General features: G+C 34.8%; 1 protein-coding gene across 1 annotated transcript; it reads left to right on the forward strand.

Annotated features, from left to right (window-relative positions):
• Nucleotides 1-15448: 15448 nt before the first annotated feature.
• LOC309869891 (olfactory receptor 6C3-like) lies at nt 15449-16384 on the forward strand (the record flags this gene model as incomplete). The annotated part of the gene is made up of 1 exon (XM_082741662.1): nt 15449-16384. The coding sequence occupies one exon, from the start codon at nt 15449-15451 to the stop codon at nt 16382-16384; it is 936 nt and encodes a 311-aa protein (XP_082597788.1).
• Between the last annotated feature and the right edge of the window lie 2826 nt (nt 16385-19210).

Here is a 19210-nt window from a genome sequence, read left to right on the forward strand (position 1 = left end):
AATACTATGATACATGAATTAGACACACCCATTGCAGGCAGTTTAAAATACACAAAAATGATTTGCTCGTTTTGGCAGCACATATACTAAAATATGCAAAAATGAAGTCTGAGCAACGGCTCCAATTTAAAAGGCCTTCCTGTCATCCTATTCATTACTTCTTTCTAACAGTTCAAAGCACATTTAATATATTTCCCATTCAATTGATATAACTTCATATGTCTGTCTAGTTCTCATTCTTCTGAACCCATTGTTAGCTGAAACTTTTTGAACAATAATTATTTTAATTTGGAGAGGTGTACTTTGAGATTTATTTGGGAAAACAACTATCACCCAGAATGGAAGGGATGTTGTATAATTATTGATATGATATTTTCCTTATTCTATACAGACAATATAATCTTTCATTTGCATTGATCTTTGTCAAAAATCCCTTCACCGTCTTGTAGTTCCTCTTGAAAAGTTTTTCAAATGCCATATGATTTTTTGAAAATTGTGAATGTTTTTATTTAAAAACCAAAAACTGTTGCTTACCTAATAGAGTATGTCCATATAATTTACCTAATGCTAAAAATTAAAAAAAAATAGATCTTTAAGAACAAAAATAGACCTCCATATTTCCTAATATCGTAATGACTCAGTAGATATAGACTGTTATACAGGGTAGATACATGCATATATATATCCACAGATATACAAATACTGTAGAAATTAGTGAAGAAATAGCTGTTTTAGATGTGTAGAATAAGTTAACTTTCCCTATTTCCATTGAATGTAAGCTCTGCTTTCTGACTACAATGGAATATATATGTATAGCTCCTTTCTTATTTTTAGACTAGTTTGAAACTGGGCATGTATCTAAATTTTTAATTCCAAAACAGTAAAATCATTTCAGTTTTGTAGAAAATAAAAACTTCATAACAGAACAAAATTTAGAATTTCAGCGATTAAAATACTCGTCCACTCATTCAGCTTAAAGTATTAGGTGTATTTTGAATGATGTGTGTGTATGCACGTGTGTGTGTGGTTGTGTGTGAGAGAGAAAGTAAAAGAAGATTATGGATAGAATAAAGTATTCCAAATAATATAAACGATTATTTATACTATAATCCTAATTAGTGCTGCACAATTTCTAATGATCTCTCTGCAATATATTCAACTGAGAAATACAGCACAGTACTTGCTGAGCCTGGCTCTTTCTGTAGTTTCACTATTGTGGTCATTGGGGTCTAAGTGCCCCTTTGGTTCACTACCTTTGCATCTTTGGCTAAGTGCCTAATAGTGCAATTGCTGGGTCATAACGTAGCTCTATTTTTAACTTTTTGAGGAACCTGCATACTGTTTTTCAGAGTGACTACACTACCTTGCATTCCCACTTTCTCTGCCACTTTGCCAACAATTGTTATTTCCTGAGTGGTTAATTTTAGCTGTTCTGACCAGTGTAAGTAGTATCACATTGTGGTTTTCATTTGTATTTCCCTGATGCCAAGGGTTTTGAGCATTTTTGCATGTGTCTTTTGTGCATTTGTATGCCTTATTTGGAGAAGTGTCTGTTCATGTTTTCTGCTCATTTCTTAATTGGATTATTTGTTCTTTGGGTGTTGAGTTTGATAAGTTCTTTATAGATTTTGAATACTAGCCCTTTATCTGATATGTCATTTACAAATATCTTCTTCAATTATGTTGTTTGTCTTTTGGTTTTGTCGAATGTTTCCTTTGTTGTGCAAAAGCTTTTTATCTTGATGAAGTCCCAATAGTTCATTTTTGCCTTCGTTTCCCTTGCCTTTGAAGACATGTCTAGCAAGAAGTTGCTGTGGACGAGGTCACAGAGGTTGCTGCCTGTGTTCTCCCCTGGGATTTTGATGGATTCCTGGCTCACATTGAGGTCTTTCCTCCATTTTCAGTCTATTTCTATGTGTGATGTAAGGAAATGGTCGAGTTTCATTTTTCTGCATATGTCTGTCCAATTTCCTCAACACCATTTGTTGAAAAGATTGTGTTTTTGCCACTGCATATTTTTTCCTGCTTTGTCAAAGGTTAGTTGACCATAGAGTTGGGGATACATTTCTGGGTTCTCTATTCTGTTCCTTGAGCTATGTGTCTGTTTTTGTGGCAGTACTATACCATTTTGATGAGTGCAGATTTGTAATAAAACTTGAAGTCTGGAATTGTGATGTCACCTGCTTTGATTCTCTTTTTCAACATTCCTTTGGCTATTCAAGGACATGTCTGGTTCCATACAAATTTTAGAATTTTTTTGTTCCAGCTCTGTGAAAAAAGTTGATGGTATTCTGACATGGATTGTGCTGAATGTATAGATTGCTCTAGGTAGCATAGACATTTTAACAGTAGTTATTCTTCCATTCCATGAACAGAGTGGTTTTCCATTCCTTTGTGTCTTCCCCAATTTCTTTCATGAGTGTTCTATAATTCTGTGGGTATAGACACTTTGCCTCTTTGGTTAGGTTTATTCCTAGATATCTTATTATTTTTGGTGCAATTGTAAGTAAGATCAATTCCTTAATTTCTCTTTCTTGTCTCATTGTTAGTGTATAGAAATTCACCTGATTTATTTGCATTGATTTTCTATCCTGCCACTTTGCTGAATTCTTGCTTGAGTTCTAGTAATTTGAGGGTAGAGTCTTTTGGGTTTTCCACGTAAAGTATCATGTCATCTATAAAGAGAGAGAGTTTGACGTACTCCTTTTCAATATGAATGCCTTTTATTTCATTTCATTTTCTGATTGCTGAGACTAGTACTTCTAGGAGTATGTTTTACAACAGTGGTAAGAGTGGACATCCCTGACATGTTCCTGACCCTAGGGGAAAATATCTCAGGTTTTCCCCATTGAGAATGATTTTTGCCTGGGCTTTTCATATATGGCTTTTATGATATTGAAGTATATTCCCTCTATCAATAAACTGTGAAAAGTTTTAATTAAGAAATAATGCTGTACTTTGTCAACTGATTTTTCTGCATCTATTGAGAAGATCAGATGGCTCTTGTCCTTTCTTTTATTAATATAGTGTACCACATTGATTGATAGGTGGATGTTGAACCACTCTTGCAGCCCAAGAATCAATCCCACTTGATTGTGGTGATTTATCCTTTTAATGTATACTTTTGGATCCTTTGGGCAGATCCTTTTGGTTAGATCATAATGTACTGTTGGATCTTGGTGAGAATTATTGCATCCATATTCATCAGGGATATTAGTCTATAATTCTCCATTTTGGTCTTTGTCTGCTTTTAGGAACAAGGTAATGCTGGCCTCATAGAAAAAGTTTGGAAGCTTTCCTTCCATTTTGATTTTTTGAAACAGCTTCAGTAGAATAGGTATTATTTCTTCTTTAAACATTTTAGTAGAATCATCCCGGAAAGCCATCTGGTCCTGGGCTCTTGTTTGACTGCTTCAATTTCCTTGCTAATTATGGGTCTGTTCAGGTTTCCTATTTCTTCCTGTTCACTTTTGATAGTGTATACATTTCTAGGAATGCATTCATTTCTTCCAGCTTGCCTAATTTGTTGGCATATAGTTGCTCATAATATGTTCTTATAATTGTTTGTATTTCTTCAGTGCTGGTTGTGCTCTCTCCTCTTTCATTCATGATTTTATTTACTTAGGTTCTTTGTGTTTTGGTAAGAATGGTCAGGTGTGGGACGCCTGGGTGGCTCAGTGGGTTAAGCTGCTGCTTTCAGCTCAGGTCATGATCTCAGGGTCCTGGGATCGAGTCCCACATCGGGCTCTCTGCTCAGCAGGGAGCCTGCTTCCCTCTCTCTCTCTCTGCCTGCCTCTCCATCTACTTGTGATTTCTCTCTTTCAAATAAATAAATAAAATCTTAAAAAAAAAAAGAATGGTCAGGGGTTTATCTATCTTATTAATTCTTTCAGAGAACCAGCTTCTAGTTTCATTGTTCTGTTCTACCGTTCTTTTGGTTTCTATTCATTGACTTTTGCTCTAAACTTTTAATTTTCTTCTCCTCCGGGATTTGGTCTTTATTGCTATTCTTTCCCCTAGCTCCTTTAGGTGTAAAGTTAGGTTGTATATTTAAGAACTTTCTTATTTCTTGAGAAAGGCTTGTACTGCTATATACTTTCCTCTTGGGACCACCTTTGCTGCATCTCAAAGGTTTTGAACAGTTGTGTTTTCACTTTCATTACTTTCCACATTTAAAAAAAAAATTCTTCTTTAATTTCTTGGTTGACCCATTCATTCTTTAGTAGGATGCTCTTTAGTCTCCATGTATGTGAGTTCTTTCCAAATTTCCTCTTGTGATTGAGTTCTCGTTTCAAAGTATTGTGCTCTGAAAATATAGAGGGAATGATTCCAATCACTTGGTACCAGCTGAGACCTGATTTGTGAACCAGTATATGATCTGTTCTGAGAATGTTCCATGTGCACTCAAGAAGAGTGTGTATTCTGATGTTTTAGGATGGAATGCTCTGAATATATTTGTGACATATCTGGCCCCATATGTCATTCAAATCCTTTGTTACCTACTAGATGATCTATCTATTGCAATCTGTGGGGTGTTAAAGTTTCCTATGATTGTTTTATTATTATCAATGTGTTTATACTCATCAATGTTGTTGCATATCCTTACAAAAAAAAAAAGAGAAAGAGGGAAATTAACGATGATAAATTGATCAGAGCTTGTCCTGCTGAGCCTTTCTGATGATCCTGATCTTCTGGTTGAGGTTTTACCTTTCTTATATATCACATACATATTATGTGTCACTGGAAACCTGGCTATCATTACTTGGTAGACTTCCGTCTACAGCCCCCTATGTGTTTCTTAGCTGAAACTACTTTATCTTAGAAATCTCATTTACCACTGTATGTATTTGTAGATTTCTAGGGACAATCATCACCATGCATAAAATCCTTTCTCATAAGAGTTGTACCATCCAATAACTTTTCTTTATCTTCATGGAGGTGAATGGATTTCCCATTCTAATTGCCATGTCCCTTTACCCCTCTGTTGCTATTTCTAAATCCCTTTATTACACCGCCATCATTAGCAGGAAACTATACATCCTGTTTGTGCCCTATGCATGGCTGGGCAGGTTCCTGAACATTTTTCCAGTTGTTATTTTTCTGCTCCAGCTGGAGAAGTGTACATCCAATATCAAGGATAACTGCCTGTGCATATCTTTTGCTTGTATAACTATCTTCTCAGATACATGATTCCTAGAAGTAATCTGTTTTTCCCTTGTTTTGGTTACTTTGTTATTTATTTATTATTTATTTGCATTGTGATTATCTCCTAATATACATCACACATGCCAGTGAGAGAAAAAAGTCTTTATCCACTTATATTTCTCACCTGATTGTCATTGCCATTTTCATATATGCTAATTACTCAGCAGGGAGAAAAGGGGCTTCATTGACCAAAGAAGTAGCTATTCTCAATAGCTCTGTTGACCCTATGCTGACCTCCTTCATTTACTCTCTAAGGAGCTGGAAAGATACAAACCTTCAAAGATTTGACCCTTATAGTACTGTCTCATACAAAGAAATCAAAGTTCTGATTAATATGAACTAATGTTATTATGAAGATTTAACAAGAGAAAAATGAAATTTAAAATTTCTAATCTACTATCTTCTTATATCAATGTCACAGCTATAGGAAATGCTGAGATTATTTGTTAAACATTCTTTACATCATGGCTGAGTTGTGTCTTTCTTTACTGTAGGTTCTGTGTAAGTGATTTATAATTATGAATATAAAGTCTGTGTTTATGGAACATCAATCATTTTGCTCACTATTATAAATAATATAAATATTATGTCAAAAACATTAGTTCCAAAAGATATATACACCCCCACACTTTTACAGTATTCAAAATGCTCAAAATATGCAAGCAGCCTAAGTGTATGTTTATAGATGAATAGAGAAAGAAAAATATACATATACATATACACACAATGAGATATTACTCAGCTATAAAAAAAGAATGAGATCTTGCCATTTACAGTATCAAGCGACACAGAGGACACTATGCCAAGTGAAATATGCCAGATAGAGAAAGACGAATACCATATGCTTTCACTTATATGTAGAATCAAAAGCAAAACAAACAGGTAAACCAGAAAACAAAGCAGAAAAAGACAAATCAATACAGAGAACAATACAGCGAACACATATGATGACAAAATCACAAATGCCAGATGAAAGATGTTGGAGTGATGGGCACAATGGGGGAAGAAGAGTGGGAGGTACAGGCTTCTACTTATGGAATAAATAAGTCACAGGAATAAAATGTACTGCAGAGGGAATGTAGTCAATGCTATTGTAATCCTGTTGTATGGTGACAGGTGATAACTACTCTTACGGTGAGCATAGCACAATGTATAGACCTGCCGAATTGCAATGTCATAAACTGAAGATACTGTAACATTGTGTGTCAGCAATACTCAATAAAAACAAACAAATAAAGCATGATTGATGAACAAGTAGAAGTGAACTGAGGTGCCAAAGGGGAAAGACCTTATGTGACTGTGAACATCCTAAAGGAGAAGTAAAAGTAATATTATTAAAACAATAAGGAAGAAAACCACAGGTATTCTGGAATGGAAAAGGTGAGGGTGGATGGGGTGAAGTGAAATTGCAGAAAAGGGTCAAATACTACTATGCTTTGTCCTTGGTATAATTAGACACTTATATTGAGGATACTAAGAAACCTTTCTTCTTTTCCTGAAAAATGAGAAGTATGAATTTCTCAAACACATTGTAGGGGTCTGCTTGGCCGGAGGAACTATTTCCTTGTAAGCTTGGATTGACGCTGCCCCTCCCTGAGGAACTTACTTGCAAACCCTGGATATAGGGGCGGGCCAGGTGGATGGAGACATCCAATCAGTGAGGCATACATATATTTGCTATGGTGAATTAGAATTCAATTGGCCACCCGTATTGCTGACCAAGTATGACTGTGCAGTTTTCCCTGTGTGTTGCAGTGTCTTGGCTACCTATGTGTGGGCCAGGCTCAACCACCTCTATAAAGGTTAGTCTGTGAGGCAAGAAGGGTAGTTGTAGGGAGCAGCGCCATCAGAAAGAGTAGTGGTAGGGAGCGTTGGGGTTGTTGGGGAGCGGCCTCTGCCTGGTAGGGGAGCCGTGGAATAGAGGAGCCGTGGGGTAGGGGAGCCGTGGGGTAGGGGAATCGTTGGAGTCAATGCCCTGGTCATCGTTGCCTCTTTGTAAGAGATGGCCCAGACTGGTCGGTTTGATTTTCGATGCTTGGCGTTAAATAAAGCTTTGCTTAACTTTCGCTTTGTGTCGGTCTTGTTCCTTTGATCACGGATCCTAACAATATGTTCTCTGAACTAGAAACGTTACTTGTAGGGGATACCATGGCTTTGGTGCTTTAAGTGATTCACTGTCCAAACTCTCATGTTATCCCTAGCCTAATAATATTAGAGAAGTTGACCATTTATTTTTTTATTTAAAAAGAAAAAAAAGATTCATATCTTACATATGAATAAATTCTGGATGGATTAGGAAGAAAATGGGAACAGCAAAACCATAGAAACAGTGAGCACATGAATGTGTGGAAAGGTGCTCTAAGAAGAATAGGTCACCAAGAATTCATGATACTTTTTTTTGGTGTAGAAACACCTCATAAATAAGTTAAGGGGAGGCTCTGAAAACTTGATTCAGCAAAAATTCACCATGGGTTTATATCCAAGTACATAAATATCTCCTACTATTAAATAAGACATAATCCCAAAAAAGTGAACATGAGATAGGAATAGACAATTCATGGATGAAAAACGTTCAATCTCTAAAGTATGCGAACTGAAATAAGTGTGTCAGAAAAAGACAAATACCATATGATTTCAACTCCTAAGTGGAATTTAAGAAACAAAACAAAACAAAACAAATGTGCAAAAGTAAACAAAATAGAGACGAACCAAGAAAGAGACTCTTAAATTTTAGAGAACAAACTGAACTTTACTAAAGGAGAGGTGGGTAGGGGAATGGGTGAAATAGTTAATGCAGATTAAGGGGAGCACTCCTTGGAATGAGCACCAGATGTTGTAGGGAAGTTTTCAGTTAGTATAATGTACACCTGAATCTAAAACTACACTGTATGTTAACTAACTGGAATTTAAATAAAAAGTTTTAAAAAAAGATGTGATTATAAACTTAAGTGTAGAAGCATATGGGGATTTTGCTGTGTTTTAGCCATCAAAACTCCACTATTTATAATCTTTCTCTCAAGCAGCATCTTCTTTTATTATGCTCTAAGTGTCTATAAACTTAAGTGTAGATGCATATGGGAATAACCCTGTGCTTATTATACACCGTATAATCATTCTTTCAAGTAGCATGTCTTTCATTAAGATACAAGCGTCTGTAAACTTAAGTGTAGAAGCATATGGAGATTGCCTTATGCTTAACTCATCGAAATGGCTCTATGTTTGATCAATTGTTCAAGTAAAATCTTCTTTCATTAAAATATATGTGTTTGTAAACAAACTGTAGGAGCATGTGGATTACCCCTGTGCTTAACTCACTAAAGTTACATTAGGTACAAAAAATGTTCAACGTTGGGTGAGCCTGGGTGGCTCAGTCAGTTAAGAGTCTGAGTTTGGCTGAGATCATAATCTCAGGGTCCTGGGATAGATCCCCACCTTGGACTCTGTTTCTGCCTCTACTAACTGCTGGTGCTCTCTACTGCTATCTCAGACTCTTCCTTTTTTTCTTCTTCTTTTTTTTTTCCTTAGGATTTTATTTTTATATATATATTTGATAGAAACACAAATAGAAAGGGAACACAAGCAGGGGAAGTGGGAGAGGGAGAAGCAGGCTCCTTGCTCAGCAGGAAGCCCGATGTGGGGCTCCATCCCAGGACCCTGGGCTCATGACCTGAGCTGAAGGTAGACGCTTAATGACTGAGCCACCCAGGCACCACTCTCTCTCTCCTTCTCTCAAATAAATAAATAATATCTTCTTAAAAGAATGTTCAACCTCTCTAACAGTTGGGGAACATAAAATTAAATGAGTAAACATTTTTCTGTTAAGAACTTCCTGTATCCTAACTAGTCTGTAAGCACTTTCATTCATTATTTCATTTAATCTTTAGGATATCCTAGGAGTTAAGACTATTAGTCTTCTCATTTTATGAGTAGACTAATTAATGCTCAGAAAGGTTAATTAATTTTTCCAAATTTACAAAGATATTGTGTCTCTTTACCCTTAATATCTGGGCTCTGTGATCTGGTCTTCACATGACTATCTTTAGTAGTATGTGTACTGTGGCTTCGTTTCATCTTTCCATTTGTAAAATATGTAAGTGATATTTACATATTTGAAGAACAGACATCTAATATCAGACATCTAATATCAGATATTAGATGAGCAGACATCTAATATCTGTGATGCTTGGCTTGCAATGGTGTTTATTCTTGTCTGTGGGAGGGAAATTTTGAAATATCTATCAAAATTTAGTTCTCACATATATGTTCTACCAGTAGTTGTATATATGCAAGGGAATGCATGCAAATGGATTTAGCACTGCAGCTAATGATGTGATATTGGTAGCAACTGATTTCCTAAAACTTAACCAACAATGAAACTGCTAAGTTATATACAAGTCTCTTCTAATATCCTCTGCAATTCACTCGTATAATTAAAAAAAAAAAAAGTTAAAGTTTAAAATACTCTTCTGAGTTTTCAAGATTTTAAAATGCATCTTTGATAGGAGAAGATGGTATGTGGGATGACCCTGAACATGCCTCCTCCACAGACCACACCAAATTATGCCTATTAGTAGTACGATTCCTCCTGAAGAACTAGGGCTGACTGAACAACTTCTGAGCAACCAATGACAAAGACAAAGGCAAGAGCACAGAATAAACAGGAGACACAGAACAAAGGGAGCCCTCACCCCCTTACTGAGAACATAAGTGGAAGGGGTAGTACTAAGGGACTGGGAATAGATTCCTCTGTCCTTGGGCAAGAAAAAAAAAATGCAATTTAAAAACACCAAAGAGCTGTAGTGTTGCTGTTTCTCATATACCTTAAAATCCCAGACTGGACTAGCATCTGCCTCCAGTGAGCAATACCTATCAAAGTACCAATAGCATTTTTCACAAGAACAGATAATCATAAAATGATATATTACAAAGGTATAGTACTCAAAAGAGTATGGTACAAAAATAGACACATAGATCATTAGATCAATGCAAAAGACTACATATCCAAGAAATAAACCTGTGATCATAGGGTCAATTAATCTTTGAAAAGTAGAAAGGAAAATACAGTGGAGAAAGAACAGTATTTTCAATAAACAGTGATGGACAGTTACACGTAAATGAATGAAACTGGCCATTTTCCAAAACCATGTACTCAAATTAAAAAAAAAGTTCTAAAAAATAAACTCAAAATGCATTAAAAACCTAAATGTGAGACCTGGAACCATAAGTAATCCTAGAAGAAATCACAGGCAGTAATTTCTCTGACGACTGTCACAATTTTCTAGATATATCCCCTAAGATAAGGGAAACAAAAATAAAAATAAAACTACTGGGACTGCAGAAAAATAAAAAGTTGTTACACACACACACAAAAAAAGAAACCATCAACAAAACAATAAGTTTACCTACTGAATGACAGAAAATATTTGCAAACGATATATCTGATAAGGGTTTAATTCCAAAATACATAAAGAACTTATGAACTCTATACCAAAAAAGCAAACAGTCTGTTTAAAAAATGGGCAGAAGACCTGAACAGACATTCCCCCAAAGACATATAGGTAGCCAACAGACACATGAAAAGATGCTCAACATCATGAATCAATAGGGAAATACAAATCAAAATCACACTGAGATGTTACTTTATACCAGTTAGAATTACTGAAGTCAAAATGACAAAAACAAACAAAAAAACAAAACAAAAACACATGGTGATAAGATATGGAGAAAAAGGAACCCATATGCATTGTTGGTGAGAATGTAAATTGTTACACCTACTGTGGGAACCATTATGAAGTTTCCTCAGAAAATTAAGAATTTAAAGAATTTAGGTCAAAAGTACTTTTTGACCTAATGGTTTTATTATTGGGTATTTACCAGTCCCCCAAAACCCACTAATTTCAATAATATATACACCTCTATGTTTATTGCAACATTATTTACAATAGCCAAGATATGAGACAACTTAAGTATCTGTCAATAGACACAATAGATGAATGGATAGGGAAGAGGTGATTTTATACATATATATATAATATAAATAATATAATTATATATAATATATACAGTTGTGTGTATGTATATACATATATATAAAATAAGGTGATATACATATATGTATGTGTATACATACATAAGTGTATGTGTATATATGCATATATATAATGGAATAATACACAGCCATAAAAAGGGTGAGATCCTGCATTTGAAATAACATGGATGGATGTAGAAGGTATTATCATAAGTGAAATAGCTCAGACTGAGAAAGACAAACACCATATGATTCTCCTCATAGTGGCTACTTTTAAAAAAAATGAATAAACAGTGCACCTGGATGACTTAGTTAGTGTCTGCCTTCAGCTCAGGTCATATCTGAAGAACCTGGGATGGAGGCCCACATGGGACTCCCTGTTTAGTGGGAGAGTTTGCTTCTCCCTCTCCCCTGCCCCTGCTCATGTTCTCTCTCACTATCTCTCTCTCAAATAAATAAATAAGATATTTTAAATAAACAAATAAACAACAAAAAGCAGAACCAAACATGTAAATATGGAGAACAAACTGATGGTTGTCAGAGGAGAGGTGGGTTGGGGGTTGGGTAAAATGGGTGAAGGGGAGAGGGAGATACAGGCTTTCAGTTATGGAATAAGTAAGTCATGGGAGTAAAACACTCAACAGAAGGAATACAATCAATGATATTGTAATACCAGTGTAAGGGGACAGATGGTAGCTAGACTTGTGATGAACATAACGTAATGTATAAACTTGTCAAATTACTAAGTGTGTACCTGAAACTAACGTAAAAGTGTAGGTCAACTATAGTCTTTTTTTTTTTTTTAATTAATAACAAAAAAGAAAGAATAGGGAAGTTTGTTGAGCACAGAGCAGACATTTCCAAGGGAATAATGAGATCCAGAACTGGTCCCATGGATTGTGGATACAGTAAGCAGGTTGGGGCTGAGAGCTGACAAGATAAAGGAGGATTTTAGATCTGGCAGAGGATTTAATTCTCTAGTTTTTGGAAGAAGGTGATCAATAGCCTAATACTAAAGTCTGAAAATGTTTCTTGGGTTTTTTTTCTTTTTTTTTAACAATGAACTTGGTAATTGAGGCATTTTCATTTCAAAGCCCCATTTTCACTTTAAAGTTAGTAACAAAAACACACAACAAAAATAAATAAATAAATAAATAAAATAATTTGCTTATTCATTCTACTTTTTACAGGTGGAGGTGTATCATTTAATAAAGTCTGGCTGCTTACTTTTGGTGAAGGATCCACTACTGTGTAGCTCAGCCCTGTATTTAACCCGTCCCAAAGGAACTGAGAATAAACGATCTCCTGAGTGTAGACTGAGCTCCATGGGCATATCAGGAAAAATAAGTACACACAAATGGAAACTAGTCTGATTGTGTTGCTGGTAAGTATACTTTTGCTTTTATGTCACTGCATTGCTAGCTTTCTAGGAAGATGAATGTCACGGCATCACTATACTTCTTGAGTTTATCACTTTTTGCAACTTTTCCTTTCTTCACTCTGGTCGTTCAGGGATTTATACAATGACCAGAGAAGGTAAGATTGTTTAGTATTTGGATAGTATTCAGTCAATCTTCATCTTATCCAGGGAGCCGTGAAATATTTTACCTTCCAATCATAGGGTTTTACCCCGTGGAAATCTCTTAAAGAACTCATAGGCTTACAATAGTAATTCTTGATGTTCAGGTCAGAAAAATGTTTATGGTAATATGGAAAGATAAAAGTGATAAAAAGAAATTCCTTTGATTGGAGCAGAGGCTATAGAAAGCTTGTGTGCAATCAAGCCTGCATTTTCTCAATGTAAGAGGCTTTTACATGACAGAGACAAGGATAAACTCATGACAAAAACCTCCTGAAGTAGATTATGAATGCACTGCCTCTCACATTTTAAATAAAGTAAGAAAATCTGGGGTTATATTTATGACTTGAAGCATTAGACATAACAAAAAGTAAGTATGTTCCATACTTGTCAGTGAATGTGCTTACCTCCCATTCCTGAGGTTATTTTGTTGAAATATATTGCAGGGATTCCCAAGTTATCACATTAGTATATTTATAATTACTAATTTTATGATTTAATACTTCAGTCATTTTTCAAAATATGGTAGCAATCTCTGTCTTTTGATCTGACAGTTTTGCTGGTGTTTTATATTTAGTAGTGTGTTTATTCCTGAAGGAAGAAAAGTTGATTGTCAGGAAAAATTAAAAGAAAAAAAGAGGCACAATATAAGCTTGACACTTATCCCCTACAGGAAGAAAATAATACCACAAATATTATTGAGAACTTATAGCATAGATAAAATATTGGTTCCTAAGAATAAAGACAGAACATGATGGATAAAAGTCATATAAGATTACATTTTTTTAATCATAAACAGACTACAATTTTCTGCATTGAACATTTCTCTAAAACCAAATTCACTGAATTTGCTAAAAAAAAAAAACTTACTTATTTTGGTTAACTGTTTTTTTTTTTTTTTAATTGTAACAAAATGAGCTTCATTTTTTAAATAATTTTTTAAAAATTTTCTTATTATGTTCAGTTAGCCAACATATAGATTACATTTTTTTAAAAGATTTTATTTATTTATTTGACAGGGAGAGAGAACACAAGCAGAGGGAGCTGGAGGCAGAGGGAGAAGTAGGTTCCTAACTGAGCAGGGAGCCTGATGCCAGACTAGAACTTAGGATCCTGGGACCATGGCCTGGCTGAAGGCAGATGTATAACTGACTTAGCCACCCATGTGCCCTATACTGATTACATTTTAATAATCTATAGTTTCTATAATGTACATTTTACAGAGAATTTTATTAATTCTATTTATTTACTCTTCTGGAAAGAAGACAAGGAGATATTTTGTGATCAAAAAATTCCCTTATGAACTCATCTTGTCCTCAAATATGGAGAGTAACAAAACAAAGTGAACATACTTTAAAATGAAAAAAAAAAAAAGGATGTCAATTGTTAATTTAAATAAAGAACATGAAGCTGACATGAATGGATCACTATGTTGTAAAAACTATGTTCTTTATATGCTTTTCCCGTGTATTAAATGATATTTCTGGCTTCTCTTTTCTTTCATACAAATAAAGAATTTTACTCTCATTTACAACTAAGGCAATTCTAGTCTCATATTTCTAAGACAGGAAATACATTTATTTCTTCTGGTCACATTTAAAAAGTATATATGTTAAGAATAACAATAATCATGTTCTTATTAAACTCAGGAATTATAACAGAGACATCAGCTTCCACCAAAATCAGAAGATGAAGTTTGTAAGTGGAATCAAAGTTAAAAATCAGAATTAGGTATTTCAGTCCTAAGAACACAGAATCTTGGAAACTGGAAAACAATGCTTCAATATCTAAATTACAGATGTGATAACTAGTATTGCAGGAATGAATCTCTTTTGCCTCTGGAGACGTATCTAAAAAAATGTCACTGTGGCCAATTTCAGAGAGATTACTGCCTGTGCCCTCTTCTAGGAGTTTTATGCTTTCAGGTCTCACATTTAGATCTTCCGTCCATTTCGAGTTTAGTTTTGTGGATGGTGTAAGAGAGTGGTGTATTTTCATTCTTCTGCATGTAGCTGACCAGTTTATACCACCATTTGTTGGAAAGACTCTCTTTCTTCCCATTGGATGTTCTTTCCTCCCTTATGGAATGAAGACACTCTTAACTGTAGAGAACAAACTGATGATTACCAGAGGGGAGATGGGTGGGAGAAAGGCAGAAATAGGGGATGGGGATTAAGGAAGGAGTACACAGGCCCTGATGAACACTGGGTGATGTATGCAATTGTTGAATCACTATATTGTACAAGTGCATTGAATATAAGTGTGTGTTACCAACACTGGAATTAAAATAAAATAAAAATTAAGAAATAAAAATTAAGACATATGTTGCATATATAGACAATTTGCTTACAGGTACAGGTATTATGTAAAGTCACTCATGAGGGGACTTTTAACATAGACCTAATGATATGGTTTTCCTTTTCAAGAGAGGATGTGCAAGATATATGTGCTTTAACAGACTGAGTGGATATTGCAAAACTGCACACAGGAAAAAAGTTCCATTGCTTCATGTCATTGGAGCTACTAATATGAACATTAAAAATTTTTAAACCTTCAATTCCTTTACTATTCACATACTCTTTCTTTTTGTCTTGTTTCCCAACAGTAGATTTTGCTTAAAGAAAATAAAAGGCAACATGAGAAACCATACAATGATTACAGAGTTCATTCTCTTGGGCATCTCAGACCCACAGCTTCAGGTTGTAATCTTCATCTTTTTATTTATGGCTTATTTATTAAGTGTCACTGGAAACCTAACCATCATCATCCTCACCTTGATAGACTGTCATCTCAAGACTCCTATGTATTACTTCCTGCAGAATTTCTCCTTCTTAGAAATCACATTCACCAGTGTCTCTATCCCCAGATTTTTGGGGGCAATCATTACAAATATCAAGACCATTTCCTATAACAATTGTTTAGCTCAACTATTTTTCTTCATCTTCATGGGTGTTTCTGAATTTTTTCTTCTCACTGCCATGTCTTTTGATCGTTATGTTGCCATCTGCAAGCCTCTTCATTACACCACCATCATGAGCAAAAAATTTTGCACCCTGCTTGTCTTTGGGTCCTGGCTAGGAGGATTTCTTACCATTTTCCCACCGCTCATGCTCATCCTCCAGCTAGACTTCTGTGCTTCCAATGTAATTGATCATTTCTCTTGTGACTATTTCCCCATCTTACAACTCTCGTGCTCAGATACATGGCTTTTGGAGATGATTGGCTTTTACTTTGCTTTTGTCACTCTACTCTTCACTTTGGCATTAGTGATTCTCTCCTACCTGTGCATCCTTAGCACCATCCTGAGAATCCCATCTGCTAGTCAGAGGAAAAAGGCTTTCTCCACGTGTTCCTCTCACTTGATTGTCATTTCCATCTCTTATGGGAGCTGTATATTCATGTATGTCAAGCCTTCAGCAAAAGAAAGAGCATCACTGACCAAAGGAGTAGCTATTCTCAACACCTCAATTGCCCCCATGTTGAACCCTTTTATTTATACCTTGAGGAATCAGCAAGTAAAACAAGCTTTCAGAAACTTGCTTCATAAAGTACTACTTTCTAGACACAAATGAAAATATATATTAACATGAATAGATGTCATTGTGAAGACCCAATAAAGGACAAATAAAATTTCAACTTCTATAGTATCCTCCAATATCCATCTCACAGATATTTGTAAGGCAAAGCACTTTAATTTTTCTGCAGCTATATTATATCTTTCTTTCAAACCCTCCATAGGTTCCGTTTCTTTAATGGGTTACACTTCTATACAGAAAGGCAGTGGCTATAAAACATACCTAATTTTGCTGATTGTTATGAATAATACAAATATTGTATATGGTAATAGCTAAAGGAGTAAACATTTTAGTCAACTTACTCTTAAATATTACTTTGTTACTGATATTGCAGTTTATTTCTTAAAGTTATAAAAAATGAAATATATTATCTGCAACAGCCATATTTTTTACATAATATCCGCAGTGTTTGTCCAATTCCTCCCTTCAAGTATAGGATTGAATGTTTACTTTACTGCTTATAAATTATTTGAAGGTCATATATCTTCTATTTTGTAGTTATGCTTAAGGTATATGTTATGTCTTATTTTACATACTCTCCTTGTTTATCTGTATTATATTTAAAACTATGAGATAAGTGAGTATTCAGGCAGTTACTGTAACACTCATGCCACCTGGAAGTCTAATAGGAATTTCACAAATATTAATGTCTCTTTTTTAGAGAGCATTTATTCTATGCCATATACTCAACTAAGTATGTCCTCAATCATACCATATTTAGTTTTCAAAGCTATATGGCAAATTAGGGTGATTATCTCTTTTTCACAAATATGTAAATTGAGAGGTTGAGGTTTTGATTGAGTTCTTGAGCTATAACAGCTGATATAATAATCTGATTTGAAAATGAAACAATATAAAATGACTAAAAAGTTATGCTTGTTCTACTTTACATTTTCCAAACTCTTACGGACCTGTATATATTGCTTAGGTTTTACTAAAGACAGGCACAATTTTATTGGTTTTTTACACTCACATTATATCATTTGGGGATGATTATATTATCATGATCAAGTCAAGGAAGGTGCCAATATATACTGGACATTAATCAATCAAAACAAGAACCTCCTCAACTGACATTGCTGGTGAGCAACAGAGTGAGAAAGGAAAAAAGTATAAAGCACTAGCAATATTAGAGTAGCAAAAATTCTTCTTGGAAGGCAGATTAAAGTTAATAAAGGTGGGATGCCTGGGTGGCTCAGTGGGTTAAGCCTCTGCCTTTGGCTTAGGTCATGATCCAAGTGTCCTGGGATCGGGCCCCACATAGGGCTCTCTGTTTGGCAGGGAGCCTGCTTCTCTCTCTCTGCCTGCCTCTCTTCCTACTTGTGATCTCTGTCTGTCAAATAAATAAAATATATTTTTTTAAAAAGTTAATAGAGGCAATGAATGACTTGGTACAATGTGGTAGATTACCATTTTAAAAAAATGTCATGGTGTAAAGGCACTTTTGGTAGAGCTCTGAAGTATGAATTGAGATACTTTTTTGGTATTGTCTGTCTGAAAAATAATTTCTGTCAGTATGTTTGTTTCTCAAGAGAAACAGATCACATTTAGAATGGTTGTTCATTGTTATTTTTTCTGTCTCATTGGACACTGTCCCCCAAGCTTTTTTGTCAAATCTCAATTGTAAAGTGTATTGTGTTTTATATTCCTTACTATTTTGAGTGCAGTCCTGTTCTGGCAATTTTGATTCACTGAATTATTTCTGCACCATCAGCAGAGAGAACAGATAAAACATTACGTAACTCATGCTACATAAGGTCTGTGTTTTAAAATACTTTCTGGTGTTTTTTTCTCTTTCATACATCTGCTCCTCTCTCACTCTCTATACTCAAGAAATAACAGGAAACTTAGGACAAAAACATTAACAACAGAAAGCAAAGAGGTACACTAAGAGGAAATGTGTTCAGGAATGCTGGTTTCCCTGGATTGCAACAATGCCAACTGCTAGTATTTTTTATGTGCTGGCCATTCTGAATGTTAGTGAACCTGTATGAAAATCAGACTGTCGGACATATAGAAGGCAATGGAGTCTCCCAAACTGTGTCATTGCTTCATTACTTATCAGCTCAACTTTTAGTCAGATTAAATAGGATATGTTGGAATTTTATTTTTCAACTGGATTTATTTTTAACAATGTAAAGGGATGTTAGTATATTTTGCTTTATTATATAATTTATTCATTCTCAAACAAAAGGAAGAAATTATCATCTCTGTGGCTGTGTTTCTAATTGAATATAAGTTATGTAGTACTTTCTTTAAGAGAACAGACTTTAATTTTAGGTAGTCTCTAATATATTGAACACTTGTTAACAACACAAATATATCTAAGGTACAAAACCACAGTACCCTAGTGCTTCATTTGGGAACAAAGATAACATTCTATCAGGGTGTCATAAAAGTTAGTGAGATAGAATATAAAAGTCCTTAATATTTCATTTGAATAAATAATGCCCTTGTACAATCACAGTTACTATGAATATTCTGCTCAAACTTGGAAAACAATTCCACTAAAAGAAGATAAATAAACCAGCTCTTCTTAAAGCATATTTAATGCCACATGGTTTATACAGCACTTTCATTTATATTATTTCAATTAATTCCCAAAATGCCCTTGAAATTTTACATCCACGGTAAGCCGAGAAAACAGATGCTTAGGGAAATTAAGTACCATCTAAAGTCACAAATCCATTAAACAGCCCATTTGAATTTTTAGCTCATGTTCCTCTAACCTGCAGATCCCATAGACTTTCTGTAACAGCTGTTTACCTTAGATTGTCACAAGTAAGAAATTAATAGGATTTTTATACCATGATCTTGTTATGA

The sequence above is a fragment of the Mustela nivalis genome, assembly GCF_964662115.1.
Source record: "Mustela nivalis genome assembly, chromosome: 7".
Lineage (NCBI taxonomy): Eukaryota > Metazoa > Chordata > Mammalia > Carnivora > Mustelidae > Mustela > Mustela nivalis.